This window comes from Hirundo rustica, chromosome W, assembly GCF_015227805.2.
Source record: "Hirundo rustica isolate bHirRus1 chromosome W, bHirRus1.pri.v3, whole genome shotgun sequence".
Classification (NCBI taxonomy): Eukaryota; Metazoa; Chordata; class Aves; order Passeriformes; family Hirundinidae; genus Hirundo; species Hirundo rustica.
Genome location: NC_053487.1, coordinates 3,583,026 through 3,605,056, shown reverse-complemented (window position 1 = coordinate 3,605,056; position 22,031 = coordinate 3,583,026). Strand labels below are relative to the sequence as shown.

General features: G+C 44.2%; 1 protein-coding gene across 1 annotated transcript in view; it reads right to left on the bottom strand.

Annotated features, from left to right (window-relative positions):
- The window catches only part of LOC120764894 (kinesin-like protein KIF2A), a 237,047-nt gene that overhangs the window by 169,842 nt on the left and 45,174 nt on the right, over nt 1-22,031 (bottom strand). The window contains exons 4-6 of the mRNA XM_058423934.1: nt 13,539-13,593; nt 9,928-10,050; nt 9,264-9,364 (exon numbers count right to left, since the gene is read on the bottom strand). Of these exons, the coding sequence (XP_058279917.1) occupies nt 9,264-9,364; nt 9,928-10,050; nt 13,539-13,593 (279 nt within the window). The remainder of the gene's footprint in view (nt 1-9,263; nt 9,365-9,927; nt 10,051-13,538; nt 13,594-22,031) is intronic.

The window sequence follows — 22,031 nt, the reverse complement described above, 5'->3', positions numbered from 1 at the left end:
TCCCCCTGCTCGATTAATTCTGGCCAGATTGCTTGAGAAACCCCCAAACTTTCCCCAAACCTCCCTTCTTCCCCAGTGTGTAAAGCCCGTGTTCAGTTTACTTTTGCAGACAGTTTGGGTGCTCAAAACCCCCATCTTAGTGATCCCCAAGCTGGTCTCAGTTCTGTGGGGGGATCACAAGATGGCGGAGACTCCTTTGTTCCTCCAAATGGTAGAGGCCATGTGCTCCCAAGTCACGAGAAGCCTCTTTCTTTGTCTGTCCCTCCTTCCCACAATCCCTTTGGTAACCCGAGCAACCCATTCCTCTCCCCAAACCCCTCCTTTCCTTCGGTGCTGCCCCTGGCACCACCATCTCCTCTGACTCCGCACCTACCCTCAAATCTCCGCCCTCCGACTCTGCCCCATGTGAGTCAAGCCTCCAGCCCCTCCCTGCTCCTGGTTCCCACGATTTCCCCACCCACAGTCCCAGTTCCCATGCCCCAGAGGGGAGGAGGCGGGGGAAGCCGGAAACCCGGAAGCAAGAAGCTATCCCGACTCTTCTGCTACCCCTATCACATGTTGACGGTCAAAAAGGGGGGGTGTTGTCCATGGTGATTAGGACCCCTTCCCACAACAAGCGATTTGGGATTGATGCAAAGCTGAGATCGATTTTGGATATGAAAGTGAATACTTTTGCAACCTTTTAAAAGGAAATTTAGCAAGGAATCCTATAGTTCCTTTTGACCTCTAAAGAGATTTACTTCCGGAGCTCTGCAAAATCCTGAAATGGCTGTTGATAATAATAATTTCCCAATTCGATTAGAACATCTATGTGGTGATGGTGAATGGGTCTCAGCCCTCAAGCAGGCTCAGGAAATTCCTTTGCTTCCATCAGAAACTTTTGTAACATTTGTGGAGTGATTAACCAGAGCTATCGAGTTACAGGTTAAGAAAGAAGGAGCTCAGGAACAGGTCCTGGAGGAAATGGCTCTGGCCAATGCAAATGAACAGTACAAGGCAGCCATCCTCAGCCTGTCCATGGAACTGGCTCCAACCTTAGATGACATGCTCCAGGTGTGTGCCAGGAAGGTTCCCTTCATGACAGCGCACCAAAGCCACAGTTCCAGAGATGCATTCAAGCCACCGCAAAGAGCTGCTGCTGCAGACACCGTGCCTCCTGTACCTGACTCACACGAGACAAAACAGTGCCCTGGTAATCAGAAGTTGACTGTAACTTTAAGTTGTTCATGCTGACTACGATGAACTAAAAACTACGTATAGTAAGTAAATTATAAATGTATTCCTACTGAAACATTTCCTTTTAACATTCAGAGAGGGGTATTGATTATTATGTAAAAGGTATTTGCCTAATATTCTTCAAACTCTGTGCCCTAGGTTACAATGTAAGATGTGCCCAATGTATGTATTCTATCACCATCTACATGAGATGTTGAAACTAGGTTGGGCAGTGTTTCCCTTGCCCCCTCCCTCCAGACTATCTTCTGTTAATGGCCCATCAATGCCCTGCTGCATGACTCATAGATACCTCCCTCCGGGAGCTATCTCTGTTTAATGGGCAATCAAGGACCCATTGCATGACTCATAGAATGATATCAGCCCATTGTGAGATGCTCCTCCCAGGGGGAGGAGCCAAGTATTTCCACCTGGATATAATCTGGTATTTGGGACAGCACAGGCAACCTAACCCACTGGATTTCTAGAGGACAAGAGCTACTGGACCTTCTACAGGATCACTGCTTCAACAAGACCACTTCACCTGGATGGCTACCACCACCACAGGGTATCAGGTTGTATTCTGACTCTGTCAGTGATCTTTTGTACTCTTGCATTTGTTTTATTTTATTTTACCTTTTTTTCCTCCTATTAAATTGTTTTTTTCTGACTTGGAGTCTCTCGCTGGTTTGGCTTTCAAGCCAGCACACTCTGTTTAAAGGTCTTGCCCACCAGATGCCAGTGCTTGGCTAATTTTTGATGCATTTCGAAACAACAGCAGAATATGCAAATGATGGATGAAAAGGGTTTCACAGAAGTGATAAAAAGGAAATTTAGACTGTAGCACCATATCAAAGAATTTTAACATATGAAACAAATTACTTGCTTGAATCATTTCCTCCTCACACATAAAGCCATAGTAATGCTTTGCATTTGTTTAAGTGAATGGAAATTAGAGAACAGGAATTCAAAATAAGTGATTTTAGGTCAACTTCGAAAAAATCATTAAACCATTAAGTAAATTGCCTGCATTGTTGATGGTATTTCTCATGTCATTAGCAGATTGGTGGTTGTATTGGGTTTGCATGGCCAGGTTGCAGGTAGAGGGAGGGCTACAGAAGTTGCTTCTGTGAGAAGCTGCAGGAAACTTCCCCTATGTCCAATGGAGCCAATGCCAGCCAGCTCCAAGATGGATTTACCACGAGCAATGGCTGAACCCATCAGTGATGGTGGTAATGCCTTTGTAATAACATATTTAAAAAGGGGAAAATAATATTGCGTGGAAGTACTTGGGGCCAGAGAAGAGCAGAGTGAGAATATGTGGGAGGAACAACTGCAGACACTGAGGTCAGGGGAGAAGGATGGGGAGGATTGTGGACATGGGACAGAGGGTGTTGTGGATTTAATTAGCATAGTTAGTTTGATAACCAATATGCCTTGGCAAGAACAACCAGGGCTTTGAAGATTACATGAAGATTGGATCAAGTCTGGCAGACAGGAAAAGAAGATTGAATCAAACCTCTACGAGCAAGAGATGTAAAACATATGAGTTTTGTCTGTGTGATGTTTAACCTAATAATTGTAGTAAAAAATTACTAGCCTTCCTAGAATAGTATATAAGCATTTGGAAGTCTCAGTAAAAGCAAATTCTGATCAGCAAGTCAGTCTTCCCGTTTCTCTCTCAATCCTTGATAGAGGAGGTGCTCCAGGTGCCAGAGCTGAGATTCCCCTGCAGACCATGGTGATGACCATTGTGAGGCATCTGTGCCCCTGCTGCCCATGGAGGTCCAAGGGGAGCAGAGGTCCACCCACAGTCCATGAAGAAGACCCACTATGGAGCAGGTGGATGCCTGAAGGAGGCTGTGACCCTGTCTGAAGCCCACGTTGGAGTCGGCTCCTGGCAGGACCTGTGGCCCTGTGGAGAGAAGCTCATGCTGCAGCAGGCTTGCTGACAGTACTTGTGACCCTGTGGGGGATGCATGCTGGAGCAGCCTATTCCTGAAGGACTGCACCCTGTGGAAAGGGACCCACATTGGAGCAGTTTGTGAAAGACTGTAGCCTGTGGGAAGGACTTAAGTTGGAGAAGTTTGAGGAGGACTGTCTCCCATAGGAGGGATCCCACGCTGGAGAAGGGGAAGGAGTCCTGTTCCTGAGAAGGAAACAGAAGCAGAAACAACATGTGATGAACTAAACGTAACTCCCAAATCCTGTCTCCCTGTGTCACTGGCAGAAGGAGGTAGAGAATTGAAAATAAAGTTGAGCCTGGGAATGATGGAGGGTAGGGGGGAAGGGGTTTGTAGGATTTGTTTTGTTTCTCATTATCCTAATCTGAGTGGTAGTAAATTCAATTAATATCCCCAACTCAAGTCTGTTTTGCCCATGATGGTAATCAGTGAGTGATCTCTCCCTACCCTTATCACAACCCACAAGCCTTTTGTTATATTTTCCCTCCCCTCTCCAGCTGTGGAGGGGAGTGATAAAGCAGCTTTGGTGGGCACCTGGCATCTGGCCAGAGTCAGCCCACTACAGGAATATCTCTTCAGAGAGACTTACACATACACATACAGGCTGCCAACGAGATTATGCTACTAGTTTTGCTAAAGCCTTTACACTTCTATAACAGCAAGTCATTTAATATTAATAGAGTTTCTCAAAGGATTAATGTAGTGGGTTGACTCTGGCCAGATGCCAGGTGCCCACCAAAGCTGCTCTATCACTCCCCTCCACAGCTGGAGAGGGGAAAGAAAATATAACAAAGGGTTCATGGGTGGAGATAAGGACTGGGAGAGATCACTCATCAAATACTATTATGGGCAAAACAGGCCAGAATTAGAGATATTAATTGAATGTATTACTAACAAAATCAGAGCAGAATAATAAGAAAAATAAGACCTTAAAAACACCTTCTTCCCACCCCTCCCTCCTTCCCAGCTCTACCTCCTTCCCCCAGTGGCACAGGAAGACAGGGAATGGGGGTTATGGTCAGTTAATCATATGTTGTTTCTGCAGCAGCTGAAGGAGAGGAGTCCTTCCTCTACTCCACCGTGGGCTCCCTCCCATGGGAGACAGTTCTCCATGAACTTCTCCAACATGAGTCCACCTCACAGGCAACGGTTATCTGTGAACTGCTGCAACGCGAGTCCATCCCATGGGCAACAGTCCTCCCCAATTTGCTGCAGCATGGGTCACTTTTCCACAGGGTGCAGTCCTTCAGGGACAGGCTGCTACAGTATGGGTCCCCCACGGGCTCACAAGTCCTACCAGGAGCCTGCTCCAACACAGCTTCCCACAGGTTCACAGCCTCCTCCTAGGCATCCACCTCCTCTAGCATGGATCTCCTCCATGGGCTGCAAGTGGATCTCTGCATCCCCATGGACCTCTATGGGCTGCAGGGGCACAGCCTCCTTCACCATGGTCTTCACTATGGGCTGCAAAGGAATCTCAGCTCCAGTGCCCAGATCAGCTCCTCCCCCTCCTTCTTCACTGACCTAGGTGTCTGCAGAGTTGTTCCTCTCACATGTTCTTGCCTCGCTCTTTTCTGGCTGCAATTGCAACTGCGCAATACTTTTTTTTTCTTTCTTCTTAAATATGTTCTCACAGAGACATTACCACCACTTCTAATTGGCCCAGCCTTGGCTAGCGGCCCATCTGTCTTGGAGCTGCCACCAGGGACTGTCTCTGCCAGACATGGAGAAAGCGTCTAACAGCTTCTCTCAAAAGCCACCCCTGTAGTCCCCCAGCTACCAAAACCTGGCCATACAAACTCAATAAAACTAACTAATTCTTTTCTTTCACATAAGTTATAACAACTTACTGGCAAACTGTTTGCATTATGCAAAGCTAATTTATAAATGCATTGACAGGTGTAAAGGAAAAAGAAAAATTCACTGTTCAAACATGAATCTAAAAGAGATCTATAAAACATCAAAGATCATAAAGAACAATTTATCAATGCTGTAATTAACCCCATGCAGCAGGGGGTTAGGCTTGGGGAAGAGTAGCTGGAAAGCTGCCTAGTGAAAATGTTATGCTAACAAACAAGGAAGGTCTTGGAGATGTGAAGGTTGGGGGCAGCCTTTGCTCTAGTGACCATGAGATTGTGGAGTTCAGTACTGGGCAAGGAGAAAGCAGGGCAGCACGTAAAATTACAACCCTGGACCTCAGGAGAGCTAACTTTAGCCTCTTCATGGCTCTTCTTGGAAGAATCCCATGGAAACAGGGAAGAGGGGTCCAAGAGATTTGATTGATATTCAAGGATCACTTCCTCCAGGCTCAAGAACAATGCATCCTGATGATGAGCAAGAAATCGGGCACAGGGGCAAAAGACCTGCCTGGATGAATGAAGAACTCCTGTCATTACTCATGCAAAAGCAGAAAAGGCCCATCTGGAGTTAAGTCTGGCCAAAGATGTCTAGAATAACAAAAAGGGCTTTTTCAAATACATCAATAACAGAAGGAAAACAAAGGATAATGTGGGCATGTTCCTAAATGAACAGGGGACCCTGGCAACAGAGGACACAGAGAAGGGGGAGGTACTGAATGCCTTTTTTGCATCAATCTTCACCAATAAGACCAGCCCTCAGGGATCTCTGACCCAGGAGACCAGGGTAAAGGAATGGTGGGAGGAAGACATTCCCTTGGTCAAGGAGGATTGGGTCAGAGAACACCTAAGCAAACTGGACATCCAAAAGTCTGTGGGCCCTGAGGGGATACATCCAGAAGTGCTGAAAGCACTGGCAGACATCATAGGGAGGCCACTCATGATCATCTTTGAAAGGTTGTGGAGATCAGGAGAGGTGCCTGAGGACTGGAAGAAAGCAAATGTCACCCTGGTTTTCAAAAAGGGCATGAAGGAAGACCCAGGGAATTACTGTCCAGTCAGCCTCACCTCAGTCCCTGGAAAGGTGATGGAGTGCCTCATTCTGTAGGCCATCTCTATCCACATGGAGAACAAGAAAGTGATAAGAATCAGTTGGCATGGATTCACTAAAGGGAAATCATGTTTGACCAGCCTGATTACCTTCTAAGATGAAACAACTACTTGGATAGATGAGGAGAGAGCAATGAATATTGTCCACTTGGACTTCAGCAAGGCTTTCAACACTGTCTCTCACAACATCCTCATAGGCAAACTCAGGAAATGTGAACTGAATGAGTAGACAGTGAAGTAGGTGGAGAACTGGCTGAACAGTAGATCCCAGAAGTTCATGATCAGTGGCACAGGATCCAGTTGGAGGCCTGTCATTGGTGGTGTCCCCCAAGGTTCAATACCGGGCCAAGTATTGTTTGCCTCCTCAGCAAGTTCACTGATGCCACAAAGCCGGGAGGAGTGGCCGATACCCTACAGTGCTGTGCAGCCCTTCAGAAGGACCTTGACAGGTTGAAGAGATGGACAGACAGGAACCATCTGAAATTCAACAAGGGCAAATGCAGGGTCCTGCACCTGGGGAGGAATAACCCTGGGTATCAGCACAGGCTGTGGCCAACCTGCTGGAAAGGAGCTCTGTGGAGAAGGACCTGGGAGTCCTGATGAACAACAAACTGTCCATGAGCCAGCAGTGTGCCCTTGTGGCCAAGAAGGTCAATGGTATCCTGAGATGCATTGGAAAGAACATTTCCATCAGGTCAAGGGAGGTGATCCTGCCTCTCTACTCATAGAATCATAAAATGGAGTGGGTTGAAAGGGACCTTAAAGGTCATCCAGTTCCAACCCCCCTGCCATGGATAGAGACACTTTTTACTAGACCAGGTTGATCAGAGCTCCATCCAGCCTGGCCTTGAACACTTTCAGAGATGGGGCATCCACAAGTTCTCTGGGCAACCTGTTCCAGTGCCTCAGCACCCTCACAGTCAAGAATTTCTTCCTAATATCTAATCTAAACCTACTCAGTTTGAAGCCATTCCCCCTTGACCTGTCACTCCATGCTCTTATAAAAAGTCCCTCTCCATCTTTCTTGTATGTGCCCTTCAGGTACTGGAAGGCCACAATTAGCTCACCCCAGAGATTCCTCTCTAAGCTGAACAAATCCAATTCTCTCAGCCTTTCCTCATAGGAGAGGTGCTCCATTCTTCTACTCAACTTGGTGGCTTCCTCTGGACTTGCTCCAACAGGTCAATGTCCTTCCTGTCTTGGGGACCCCAGAGTTAGATGCAGTTCTCAAAGTGGGGTCTCACCAGAGCAGAGGGGCAGAATCACCTCCCTCAACCTGCTGGCCATGCTTCTGATGCAGCCCAGGACATGGTTGGCTTTCTGGGGTGGAGGCACACATTGTTAGCTCATGTCCAACCTCTCATCCCCCAGCACTCCCCAAGTCCTTCTCATCAGGACTGCTCTCAATCAGTTCATCTCCCATCCTGGATTGATACTGGAGGTTGCCCCAACCCAGGTGCAGCACCTTGTACTTGGTCTTGTTAAACCTCATGAGATTCCCATGTGCCCACTTCTTGAGCTTGTCCAGGTCCCTCTGGATGACATCCAGTCCTTCAGGTGTACCAACCACAGCACTGAGCTTGCTGTCATTAGCCCTAATGAGGCCACATCTGGAGTGCTGTGTCCAGTTCTGGGCTCTTAAGTACAAGAGGGACATGGAGATCCTGGAGCAGGTCCAGCGAAGAGCTACTAAGTTGATCAAGGGTCTGGATAATCTCCTTTACGATGAAAGGCTGAGAGAGTTTGGCCTGTTCAGCGTCAAAAAGAGATGACTGAGAGGGGACCTCATGAATGTATATCAATATCTAAAGGGTGGGTGCCAAGAGGCTGGAGTCAGGCTCTTTTGGGTGGTGCCAAGCAGAAGGACAAGACGCAATGGCCAGAAACTGATGCACAGAAAGTTGCATCTGAACATGAGGAAGAACTTCTTTACTGTGCGGGTGATGGTGCACAGGAACAGATTGCCCAATGAAATTATGGAGTCTCCTTCACTGGAGATATTCAAGAACCAACTGAATACAATCCTGTGTAATGTGCTCTGGGATAACCCTGCTTGAGCAGGGAGGTTGGACCAGAAGACCCCATTGTGGTCCCTTCTAACCTTACCCATTCTGTGAAAAGGACCTGGGGGTGCTGGTCAACAGTAACTGAACATGAGCCAGCATGTGCCTGGGTGGCCAAGAAGGCCAATGGCATCCTGTCTTGTCTCAGCAATAGTGTGTCCAGGAGGACCAGGGCAGTGACGATCCCCCTGTACTTGGCACTGGTGAGGCTGCCCTTGGAATCCTGTGTTCAGTTTTGGGCTCTTCACAACAAGAAAGACATTGAGGTGCTGGAATGTGTCCGGAGAAGGGCAATAGAGATGGGGAAAGGTGTAGAACAAAGGTCTGATGCGGAGCAGATGAGGGAGCTGGGGGGGAACTCAGTGTGGAGAAAAGAAGGCTATGGGGACCTTATTGCTCCCTACAACTCCCTGAATGGAGGTTGTGGTGAGGTGGGTGTTGGCTTCTTCTCCCAAGTAACAAGTGACAGGACAAGAAGAAATGGCCTCAAAACATTTTTTCACAGAAAGGGTTGTCAAGCATTGGAATATGCTGCCCAGGGAAGTGTTATAATCATCATCCCTGGAAGTGTTCAAAAAGCATGTGGATATGGCACTTGGGGGCATGGTTTAGTGGTGAACACAGTTGTGCTAGGTTGATGGTTAGACTTGGTGATCTTGAAGGCCTTTTCCAACCCTAACCATTCTATGATTGTATTAATGCCTCCTGTAGAAGAACAGCCCTATCTAAATGCCAAATATTTGATTATTTTCATCAAAATATTTTCCTTAAGCAATAGCTATCATCAGGACTTCATTTTAAAATAACACACAGAATGCTAAGCAATTGTAAGTAATTATTTCTGTAGGAAAGAGGGGGAAATTGACTAAAGAAATAGTTATCAAAGCAATGCAACCATGTACCAAAATACTTATTGAAACCACATACAGGATGAAAGCATTCAATTTCAAGATTATTATAGTTCATAAAAATTGTTGGAAGACTGAAAATAAGCACATAATTTTGCAAACAACTTATTTTTCTGATATACATTTTCCATCTGAGCTAAAAATACTAACCTGAGCTCTTTTTTCTCTAAGTTCCTGCTGCTGTAACCTTCTTTTTTCACGTTTCTCTTGCAGTTTTTCAACCTCTTTTACACAATTGGATTTTCTACATGCTTAAAGAAAATATAATTGAAAAATATTTTTAATGTTGCATGAATTTAGTATTTGCACTATAACATTTCAATTCTATTAATGAATAATTAAAATGCATTCATTTATATCAACAATCTTTTCAAGCATATCCGTATTAGTACAAAATAATTACAGCAATTTAATTTCTAAAATGTATATAATGAATTAATGCAAAAAAGCCATTCTAATGGAACAACCATTACAGAATCAAAAATATAACACTGACCCTCAAAAAATATACGGACATGCGATGATATTTGGATACATGTGATCTCTTGGTGTGAGTTAAAAGAAAGCCCAGGTAAATGAAAAAAAGCCCCACTGTCATAGTTAAAAAGAGATAAATGAAATTAAATTCAACAGAAAGAACAACTATGACAAAAGTGAACATTTGTTTAGCCACAGAACTCTGAAAAAGCTTCTTGAGGAAGCCTACAGGCAGCTGCATATATAGAACATTTGTAATTTATAGACAACAACATAATTAAAAAAATGTACATGTAATGCCCAAAATGAATGAATCCTTGATACATGGTTTACATACAAGGGGGTCCAAATTCCTTTTTTGCAGCTTGAACTGGAGATATATCGGAAAAACTACCATTCTGTTGTGAGGAGGAAGACTGTTCAGGAAGCTGAGTAGGCCGTGTGCATGCAGAACCAACCACTGCAAATGAAAAGCACAAAGCTCATCTAGATATGGAAGAGTAACATTTCTATCTGATTCTGAAATGCTTTATGACAAGATAAAAAGAGGCCCCATGTCGCTAGAGAACACGAAGAAAAAATGATACTCACACACTCTGACTCTAAGATGAAGGCTGGAGAACTTTTTATTATTTACAAAAACCTCGCTTATATAGGTCCTGAACAATGACCAGGGATTGGAGAACAAGGTTACCACCTCTCCATCCCACTGGCCAGGCTAGAAGTCAATCAGTTGACTCTCATCAGAAAGGAATGTGGAAAACATTATTGTTTACAGTACAGACTGTGAGAATTCAGCTACAGAGCTGTAAACATCTCATAAAAGCTCACATAATATAACAGCCTCTTTCAAGACACAATTTTTTGAGGGGAAGGAGGGGGGAGCCATACATGTAGAAAATCTATTAATAAAGACATTCAGTATGCAGCTTCTTTTATCCTTGTGTTATACACCAACACAAAATAACTAATAAGTACCAATGCTGCATGTGCATATTTTTAAATATTCCCCTACATAATTGATAGAACCTATTATGTGCATAAAATTAATTATGTACTTGGAAATATGCAGTTTTGAAGTCTAAAGTGTTGAAATTTTATTTATATTGTAATTATACACAAAAACCCAGTAAAAAAGGACTCAATGTTTCACATTCTCTAGATGTTACAAAATGGTCCCACCCCATTGAACCTACAACATGTGGATGAGTAGAGTAATAGAAATGAAAGGCAGTAAAGTGCAGCTCAATCTATAAATGGAATAAACAAGACTTTTTGACACTATTCTGGAAAGCTAAACTTATTGATTCTATGATATGTGATAATGGACTCTAATTTCTGAAGATGCAGAGTGATGTCTGTTCCCAGTGAATGCAGTGAGAGTGGCATGCATGCAAGCCTCTCTGGTAGAGCTGAATGTTTTAAGCTGTTTTTCAGAGATGCTTCAAGCAGCTCTGTTTCAGATGGCCATTTTCCTGTACGTGTTCCTAACAAGATCTGCCAGAAGAGTACGAAAGCGACAAAAGTGAAGGTAACACTTTTGATTAGTAGCCTAGAGATGACATTCCAAATGAAGACCAGCACACTGTGCAAAATGGAGAAAACTATGGAAACAGGTATCAAATAGGATAGAGAAAACAAATCTCCAGATCATCCCAAATATGATAGATCTAGCTTATAGCATGAATTAACTACACTAAACAAGACAGTGTGCTGAGAAAAGTTTAATTATAAGGCAAACAAAGAACAAATACTTAGGCCAACTGTGAATAGTAAAATGCACAGGACCTAATAAAATACAAGCTACAGGGTTATTCCATACAAAACAGACCATTTACTACAATTTATGGCATATATGGATGTGAGGAAAGCCCATCAAGAAGATATCTCCAATTTAAGCCATATTGGTTTGAAAAAAAAATCCCCTTTTCATGAGATTTCTGATTTAACACCCCCAGAGGCAAATGGCAGAAAGTGATCCCAATAATCCACCAGAAGAGTCTGAACACATAAAAAGATGTACAAAACCACTTGTTTTACAAGCATAAACAGATAAAATGGAATCTAGCCTGAGTCAACAGTAGATTAATATTTGGAAAAATAATCATTTCTATCATCAGTACAAACTAACTTTAATGCAAGAGAGAAAATGAAAATAAGAAATAACTATTCTTTCTACTGTTATTAGATGCATCTATATTCATACAACACATTTTTTTCACTTATCCTCCTGTGATATTTGAGCATTTTTGTAGATTTTTTACTATTAACTGTAAAGTGAGAAATAGCCCATAGGGTTAGAATTAGAAATGCATAACTATCAAGAAATGTTATATGAGCAGGAGATTAAAATGTTGTCATTTTTTTTACTTCCTTGAAAGCATGTGTTAGTTTAACACAACCTGGCTTTTAGTGGGGGCAGAGGAAGCCACAGAGGCTGCTTCTGAGAGAAAAGCTCCTCAAAACTTCTATGTCCAGCAGAGCCAATCCCGGAAAGCTCTAATGATGGACATATTGGATGGTCCAATTAGAGAAGTTAGTAATGCCTCTGCGATGACATATTTAAGAACAAAAAAACACGCACAATCTCTCTTTCTTCCTCCCCTCCGAGGGGTGGTGGGGAGGCCGCCAGGCCCCTTCCCGGCATGGATGCCAGAGCCCTTATCAGCTGGGGCCATGCTGCTGGGGGGCCATCCCAGTGCCACGAGCAGCCATGCATCCAAGACCATGCAGCCGGGACCAGTGCTGGGAGCTCCCATGCAGCCGGGGCAATGTGGCTGAAATGCAGCTGGGGCAGTGTGATTGGGGTGGTGCCACGTGGCCACTGCTCTCTCAGCAAGGCTCACAATGAACTTTACTTGCTTAGCCACTTTTAACCAGTCATGCTGCAGACAAAAAGGCAGGAGCGGTGGCAGTAGCTTTTCTTTTTTTTTCGGCATCCTGCACGAAAAGAGGCGCTGAATGGAGCTGGCAGCCAGCACTGCCTGTGTGATGCTGGCGGGGACCACGTGGCCAGGAGCGAGGGAACTTGAGAACAAACGAACCTACGGACAATTTTCCCCCAAGTCAGAGAAAAAGAAAAGGTGAAGACACGTGAGGAGAATAACATGGTGACACTAAGGTCAGTGAAAAGAAGGGAGGGGGGGAGGAGGTGCTCTGGGCATCGGAGCTGAAATTCTTCTACAAGCCATGGTGAGGACTATAATACAACACACTGTTTTCCTGTAATTCATGAAGTGCATGGGGAGATGTAGAAGTCTACCCGCAGCCCATGAGAAAAAGGTGCTCACGCTGGAGCATGTCAATGCTGAAAAGCTATAATCTAGTGAGAAACTTGAACAGAGAAAGAGGACCCTTGCTTTTATACTAGAACAGCTCATCCTTAAAAACTACACCCCATGAAATAAATGACCCATGAAAAAACAGTTGTGGCAAGACTATTTTGCCCGTGGGAGGGACTCACGTTGCAGCAGGTTTGGGCAGGACTGCTACTCGTGAAAATTAGAACCATGTTGGATAAGTTTACAAAGAACTGTCTCCCATGGGAAGGACCCCACGGCATAGCAGAAGAGACTCCTCTCCTTAAGTGAACTGAAGAAAGATTTTAGAAGTGAAAAACTGACAAAAAACCCCATGTTTTGTCTCCCTGCGCTGTCAGTGGGAAGGAAAAAAGGGCTGGGGGGGAAAAGTGCCCTAAAGGTTTATTTTAATTCTTATTATAATATTTTAATTTTGTTAATAAATTTTTCTTTATATCATTTAAGTTTTGAGCCCGTTTTGCCCTTAAAGTGTTTTTCCAATCCTTACCTCAATTCATGAACCCCTTTAGTTGCTCTTTCCCCCTCTTCTGCTCAACTATAGTAGAGGAGAATGAATAAATGATTTTTCATGGGTGCCTGGTGCTTAGCCAGTGTCAAACCCCGACAAAGGGAAAGAGATAACATTTACCTCTGTTATCTTTGGCAGGAGTGTCATTCTTTATAGGCGCCATGGCTCGTCGACTCTGTAAAAGAAAGAAATATCTGTTGTTTGATTATCTTATTGAAAATGTAAACTGCAGCCCTACCTCTGCTCCTTTCTAGTGAATAAAAATAACATGACATCAGCAATACAAAGAGGTGATTGCTACCAAATCCTTCCTATAAGAGCCCAGGGTGAAGACTGCTTGAACTATGTATACTGTTTCAAAACAACCTCCAAAACATTTTCTATATTTTTCCTTGAGATATATTTAGTTATATAAATATTAGTCCCCAACTCCCTCTCTGCCAAACCTGTCCTAATAAAATTTTTAGAAACCCCTATTCAGCATAGGAAAAAGAAAGGAACACAGTGTCAGGGGTTAGTAGTTCGGTTTTTTAGTTATAGAGGAATGTAGAATGATTCTCCAGGTCAGGACCTGGGAATTGCTTTAGAAAGGAAGGACAGGGACTTATTAGAGGGTTAGTTAGAATATTGGCATCTGCTTTGACCACTGAAAATTGTTAGCTGCGACTTTGGGAAGTACCATATAAAACCCCTTGATTTCCTGTAGGTGGGTCCTTTTTCTTCTTCCTTTGGCCAGAGAGAGACAGGTAACATCGAGTTGGGCCTGCTGCTCCCCCTTTTGGGGGGGAGCTGGCCTGAGGCCCGACCAGATTCTATCGGCTCCTGGGTGTGGGGGGGAAGGAGAGATTGCTGCTTTACAACAACTACTTTCTCCAAACTTCCTTGGAGCAGGGAGAGATCTCTGCCGGGCTCCTGATAAGAGCTATGGGCACCTTTTGGGCTGAGGCTGCCCCGATTTACATCAAGGGGTGGGCTGAAAAGGCATGTGATAAACATTAACTATTTTTTGTTCACTGGAGATCAAATAACTCAAGATAACAGGAAGTTACTATGTTACTATCTAAGCTTATAGGCAAACATACCCTTGCCCATTTCTTTTCTCTCTCTCTACTTGCTTAATCAGCTTTAAGTTTCAGGAATTCCAGCTTAGTTACCATATAAGGAAGAGGACAACTACAGCCTTCATCTCTGCAACCACCGAGAGACAGAAAGAGACCCTCCCAGCAACACGTCACACATACATCATTGGAGGAAAGAAGCAAGATAAAAGCAAGACTGAGAAACCTGCCAATTCACGGCAGTTGGTGGAGCGAGACTCCCCCTGCCGTCCAGCGCTGTATTTGCCTTTGCTTTGCCTGCTGCAATGTAATAAATTCCTATTGGAACTTTTCTTCGTGTTCATAGTCTATTACAATTTGGTGCCGTGACTCGGATCCACCTGCAAGATAGGATTTTTGGTTCTGCCTGGGGGGCGCCCCGCCGATCAGTCGGCAGCCCTGGTAGACCCGATTCCTGTCTCGGTTGGACCGACGAACCTAAATTCAAGGCATTAGGCAAAGGAAGCCGGCAGACCCTATAAACTTTGTGCACAAAGGTCCGGACGAAGACGCAAGACGCGTGAGTATCTGTGTAGAAGATTCCGTTCGGTCTGGGTCGGATATCCTGGAGTGCTGCGAGTGTGTGTGTGTGAGAGGAGAACCGGCAGCTCGGATTCTCCAAGTGATTGTGGACCCTCAGTAGTGCGGTTCCCATTGTCCGAGAGGGCGTGAGCCACGAACAAGGGGAAGCGAGTGATTTCTGCACCACACTTGTGTGAGGGCACTCCAGAAGATGGGACAGGGGAAGAGCAGGCCCTCTACTCCCATAAAACTCCCCCCGGTGCCTAGAGATAGCCCACTGGGGTTCATATTAGACAATTGGAAACATTACCCTAACACAGGGGGTAAAGATAAAGCTAAAATGATCCATTATTGTGTAGTAGTATGGGGTGGAAAGGAGATTTCCCGGAATATTTTTTGGCCTATTTTTGGATCATCAGAAGATTGGGTGAGGCAAAAACTCAACTTGTGGGTAAACACTAAAATTCCTTTTAGTCAGGAAGAAAGTGAATATGCTAATGTATGGGTTACAAGACCTGGGGGTGAAGTGCTCCTGTTTCCCCTCAAAGAGGGAGGACAAAAGAAAGACAGGAGTAAAGAGGAAGAAGCCTTATTAATCCTACCTCCTTACATACCCCCTCAGAACCCCCAGATTCCAGATGCACCTCCAATGGAGCCTCAGGAAGCAGGAAGTAATCCCGAGCCCCCCGAGGAAGTGCAGGGACCCATAACCCGAGGTCGGGCTAGACAGCATAACCTATATCCCCTAAGAGAAATGCCTGTGGGGGGGGGGGGGGGCAGGGACCTCACCCAGCGATAGGGTTTGTTTCAGTACCTTTGAGTTCTGGGGATGTTCGGGAATTTAAGAGGGAGATGGGGAGCCTCCTGGAAGATCCTTTGGGGTGGCCGAGAGACTGGACCAATTTTTGGGACCCAGTATTTATACTTGGGGTGAGTTGCAAGCCATATTGAATATTCTCTTCACGGCCGAGGAAAGAAATATGATTAGACGAGCGGGGATGCGGATATGGGATTCACAACATGCACAAGGACCTTTAGCAGACACCAAGTGGCCTTTGCAGGATCCCAATTGGAATCATCAGCAGCAGGATCACAGAATCAATATGCAGGATCTGAGGAGGATAATAGTACAGGGGATCCGGGAAGCGGTGCCTAGGGGGCAGAACATCAACAAAGCATTTAATGAGAGACAGAAAAAGGAGGAGACACCTACGGATTAGCTAGAACGCTTGAGAAAAAACCTGCAGATGTACTCGGGCTTAGATCCTGAGACACCGTTAGGGCAAGCACTACTAAAAACACAATTTGTGGCTAAATCGTGGGAAGATATCAGAAAGAAGTTAGAAAAATTAGATAATTGGCAAGATAGAGACCTGGATGAGCTATTGAGGGAAGCACAGAAGGTATATGTGAGAAGAGAGTCACAAGAGACAAGTAAGAATGATGGTGGCAGCAGTGAGAGAAACTAGGAGAATTGATGCCCCTCCCAAAACAAGTCAAGTGGCCCAGAGAAATGGGGGAGGGGTTCCCCGGGTAGAGAAAAAGGATGGAGGCGTATGTTTCTACTGTGGAAATAAAGGACACTTTCGGAGAAACTGCAGGAAGCGGCTGAGGGATGAGAGAGTCTTCAAAGAGGACTGAAGGAGTCAGGGGCTTCATTTGCTGGGGACACGGAAACATCAGGAGCCCTTGATAAAATTAAAAATAGGTCCTCAGCAGCAGGAATTTGAGTTTTTAGTAGATACTGGAGCTGAGCGATCGACAGTCCAGGTACTACCGGAGGGATGTAAGATATCAAAGGAAACTGCTCAAGTGGTAGGGGCGAAGGGGGAGCCCTTTGAAGTCCCTGTTATTAAGAATGTACTGGTGGAATCGAGGTCCAAAATGGGAATAGGGAACCTTCTGCTAGTACCAGAAGCAGATTATAATTTGTTAGGGAGAGACTTAATTATAGAAATGGGTATTAATATAGAAGTAGTAAATGAGGAAATCAAAATAAAACTCTGTCCCTTGAGGGTAGAGGATGAGGAAAAAATTAACTCAGAAGTATAGTACACTCCTGATAGTGTACGAAGGTTGAATATACCCCCCTTCTCGGTAATCATTAAAGATCCAGAGACACCGATAAAGGTTAAACAGTACCCCATCTCCCCAGAGGGGGATAGGTTGTTTGTAGATGGCTCATCGTGAGTAATTAATGGAAAAAGGGTCTCTGGCTATGCAATAGTTGGGGGAGAAGGACTTGCAGTTATCGAATCAGGCCCTCTAAGTGGATCTTGGTCGGCGCAGGCCTGTGAACTTATGCTGTACTGCGGGCATTGCAGTTGTTAAAAGATAAATCAGGTACCATCTATACTGACTCAAAATATGCCTATGGGATTATACACACTTTTAGGAAAATATGGGAAGAACGGGGGTTGATAAACTCCCAGGGAAAAAACCTAGTTCACCAGGATCTAATCAGGAAACTGCTGAAGGCCTTGAGGGGACCTAGGAAAATTGCTGTTGTTCACCTGAAAGGGCATCAAAAGGGATTGGATTTTAAAAGCAGGGGAAATAATGCAGCAGATCAGGAAGCAAGAAAGGCTGCTTTGCAGACGTCACAATCTACCCCCCAGAAAGATCCGAAGGCTGAAAGAAAAGAGCGTGAGACTAGCAGAGGGAATTTGCAAAAGATATATAGTTTTACTATGCAGGAAAAAGAAAGGATGAAAAGAATGGGGTTGAGAGAAGACCCAGAAGGGGAATGGCGACTTCCAGAGGACAATAGAACTGTACTGCCTAAATCCATAGCTATGGATATTATGAGGAGAATACATAGCAAAACACATTGGGGGGCACAAGCATTGGTAGATCAATTCGCCACCAAACATATGTGTATTGGGGCAGATGACTTGGCAAAGCAGGTAGTGAGGGGCTGCGTTACCTGCCTAAAGGTAAATAGGGCCAATTTAAGAAAAACCTTAATGGGGGGACGACCTACAGCATACCGGCCATTTGCTAACATCCAACTAGACTTTACTGAGTTACCAAAGACTGGGAGGTATAAATATCTATTGGTAATAGTGGATCACCTAACCCATTATGTAGAGGCATTCCCTACGGCAAGGGCAACGGCACAAACAGTGATCAAGACCCTATTAGAGCAGATTATTCCCAGATATGGGGTCACGGAAACCATTGACTCGGACAGAGGCCCCCACTTTACATCCAAAATAATTAAGGAAACCATGGCAATAATGGGAATACAATGGGATTATCACACCCCCTGGCACCCCCAAAGTTCGGGAAGAGTAGAAAGAATGAATGGGGAAATTAAAAAACAATTGACCAAACTCGTGATTGAGACCAAACTGTCATGGGTAAAATGCCTACCATTAGCATTGCTAAATATCCGGACACAACCTAGATCGGATATGGGAATATCTCCATTTGAAATGTTGTATGGAATGCCCTACAATATAGAGGAACCACAAGATCATCCAAGGTTGAGGGATCAAAATATGAATGTATACATTACCAGCCTAATGAAATATAGGGAAAATCTATGGAAAAAGGGAAGGTTAGCTCAGAGACCCCCACTAGATTTGAAACTGCACCAGGTGCAACCAGGAGATTGGGTAATGATAAAGTCCTGGAAAGAAGCAACCTTGGCCCCACAATGGGAGGGCCCTTACCTTGTATTGCTTACTACAGATACTGCAGTCAGAACAGCAGAGAAGAGATGGACCCATGCTAGCAGAATTAAAGGGCCAGTGAGCAAACCGACTCCTGAGTGGCAAGTGACAAGCAATCCTGGAGACCTGAAGTTATGGATCCAGAGGAGAGATCATCAATGAATGGACACCGTGTAGAATATGCACCAGAACCACACTACACGGAGGAAAGATTCATTTGTAACTCTGATGTTAAGATAAGGTGTAGAGACCCAGAGTGCAATTATTATCCTTTTGTTTGTTATATTTGTAAAATCTGCGGGGACAGGTGGTGGAGTCATTGTAGGCGAGGAACCCCTCCTAGAGGAATTTGCAGCCCCTGTTGGGTACTGCAGCGGAACATAACTGATTGGATTCTAGAATATAAAGTTAAATATGAGGGATTAGTAGAAGAATCAGAAGAGTGGTGGAGGATTTTTGCATTAGGGATTGAACCAAAATATTATTGTTATCACCCTAATGAACCCATCCCGTTCATAGCTGAAATTGTTGACTGCACCTGCCGCACACGCCTAACGGAAATCCGGTGTGATACACCCCCAGTTAAGTATCAGAACTGGGATTCCTATGTCAAGAGGCAACAGAGTCGCCCCCGGGGACCTCCTGAAGAATAACCCTGCTGCCGAGAAGATGGTACCCCCCATGGCTCGAGGCAACCGAGTCGACGGGAAAGGCAGAGGGGTAAAAAGCTGTGGAGGAAAGAAACCCCAGGGTGGGACAACAAAACAATATTTGAGGAATTGCCTCAGGAATGGGAATAAGAGCAAGGACCCTGGGCAGAGAGACAGGTTGCAGTCTATGAAATGGACCAATCCTCAGATATACTCCCATTCCTATGCCCCCAATGATGCTCACCACGTGACCCAGCCGATTACTTTTCTTTTGCTGATGTTATACTTAAGAGGGATTAATGCCTTAGACAATCTACCACACCAACCCTTTAAATGGTCACTATGGCGATGGGATGACAATGAGATTTTGCAAACTGTAACTACTGTAGGAGCACCCAGTTTCAGAGTAGGATTGTGTGATCTGACCAACATAGATCATTGTGGAAAAGTACTGAACCTAACGGGATTTTACATGTGCCCAAGCTCAAATCACGGTAAAGGATATTGTAATTATCCTGGGAAATATTTTTGTGGATATTGGGGCTGTGAAACAATCGCCTCTGACTGGACACCCAGGGGAGGGCATGATAAATATTTGCAAGCAGACTTTAGACCATGTATATTTAATAAACTAATTACTATAGTGAAAAGCCGGCTGGAAGCGGCACATCTTATGCTTCTTAGGACTAAGTATGATCAGATACCTGAAGAAGAAAATTTAGAAACTTTAGAGTTAGCTAGACAAGAACTGCAAAGATACAGTGAACAAAAATAAGTAAGAACAAGAGAAATGGGGGAATTGTGATAAACATTAACTATTTTTTGTTCACTGGAGATCAAATAACTCAACAGGAAGTTACTATGTTACTATCTAAGCTTATAGGCAAACATACCCTTGCCCATTTCTTTTTTCTCTCTCTCTACTTGCTTAATCAGCTTTAAGTTTCAGGAATTCCAGCTTAGTTACCATATAAGGAAGAGGACAACTACAGCCTTCATCTCTGCGACCACCGAGAGACAGAAAGAGACCCTCCCAGCAACACGTCACACATACATCATTGGAGGAAAGAAGCAAGATAAAAGCAAGACTGAAAAACCTGCCAATTCACGGCAGTTGGTGGAGCGAGACTCCCCTGCTGTCCAGCGCTGTATTTGCCTTTGCTTTGCCTGCTGCAATGTAATAAATTCCTATTGGAACTTTTCTTCGTGTTCATAGTCTATTACAGGCATTTATGATCCTGCCTGGTTTTTTGTGATTCCGACCTGCCTGGGTGCTCTGATCTCTGATGTTTCGGTGTGAGTTCTTCCTCCCTCACCAGCATGGCCTTGAACATCTAATACTGAGCTACCGAGCTACCGCAGGAGAAAAAAAGACTCTGGGCAGATTTAACCCTTTCCTGGCAACATAAAGCTTCCAGAGCTTGGCCCTTCTCTAAGAGAGAAAAGCAAGGGACAGAGTGAACATAAAGAAAAAACAGCATGAAGTCAGTAGAGTGAGAGTGAAAAGACTATTAAGACAGAGGGTTGAAGAGTTGGTTGTTCCATTCTTATTTGAGCCATGGAAATGAACTCTATATTTAGATCATTCCTTTAAATCATGGGAAAGATAAGCATTTGGGGAGATAATTGTTTAATTTGTGTGTAGATTTGAGCAAACGTGTTTATGATAGACTAAGTGATATTAATCCTGTAAAATGCTTGAACAGAGATAGAGATAAAAAGCCCTCTGTGCCAGTAAAGGAGTAAGAAGATATCTCTGTACCTTGAGATGAAGAATCCTTTGCTTTTGGAGTTATTCATCTTTAAAAGGTGACACCCCAGTATGTAAAAGTCTAAGACCCATGACCCATAAGCAGCTTGGGAACCTGCTAATGGGATGGGTCACAAAGGCAAGTTTCTCCAAGCAGGTGTTTTGGTGACAGTTTAAAAAACCCACAAGAGAACTGTTCTAAGTTGTCAGTGGGATCCATGACTCTAGGAGAGACTCTTCTCCTAAAGAATTGATGAACGACTATTGTCAGATAGTGAAACTGACTGAAAATTACAAGTTTTGTCTCTTTATGTTGTTTTGTAGGAAAATGAAGAGTTTGTGAAGGGAGAGAAGAGTGTTTTTGGTGTTTAATTCTGTTTTGTTTTCCTTTTTTTTCCAACTTTCTTTTTCTATTCTTTTAGTGTGTGTTAATGTCCTAGGTTACAATGTAAAATGTGCCCAAAGGATATATTCTATCACCATCTACATGAAATGTTGAAACTAAGTTGTGCACCACTGTTTCCCTTGCCCCCTCCCTCCAGACTATCTTCTGTTAATGGCCCATCAATGCCCTGCTGCATGACTCATAGGCAACTCCCTCCAGGAGCTATCTCTGTTTAATGGACAATCAAGGACCTATTACAAAACTGATAAAATGATATCAGTCCATTGTGAGATGCTCCGCCCAGGGGGAGGAGCCAAGCATTCCCACCTGGATATAATCTGGCATCTGGGACAGGACAGGCAGCCTTACCCACTGGATTCCCAGAGGACAAGAGATACTAGACCTTTCTGCAGGAGCACTACTTCAACAAGACCACTTCATCTAGACTGCTACCACCACAGTTTCAGGTTGTATTCTGACTCCGTCAGTGATCTTTTGTACCATTGCATGCGTTTTATTTTATTTTACTTTT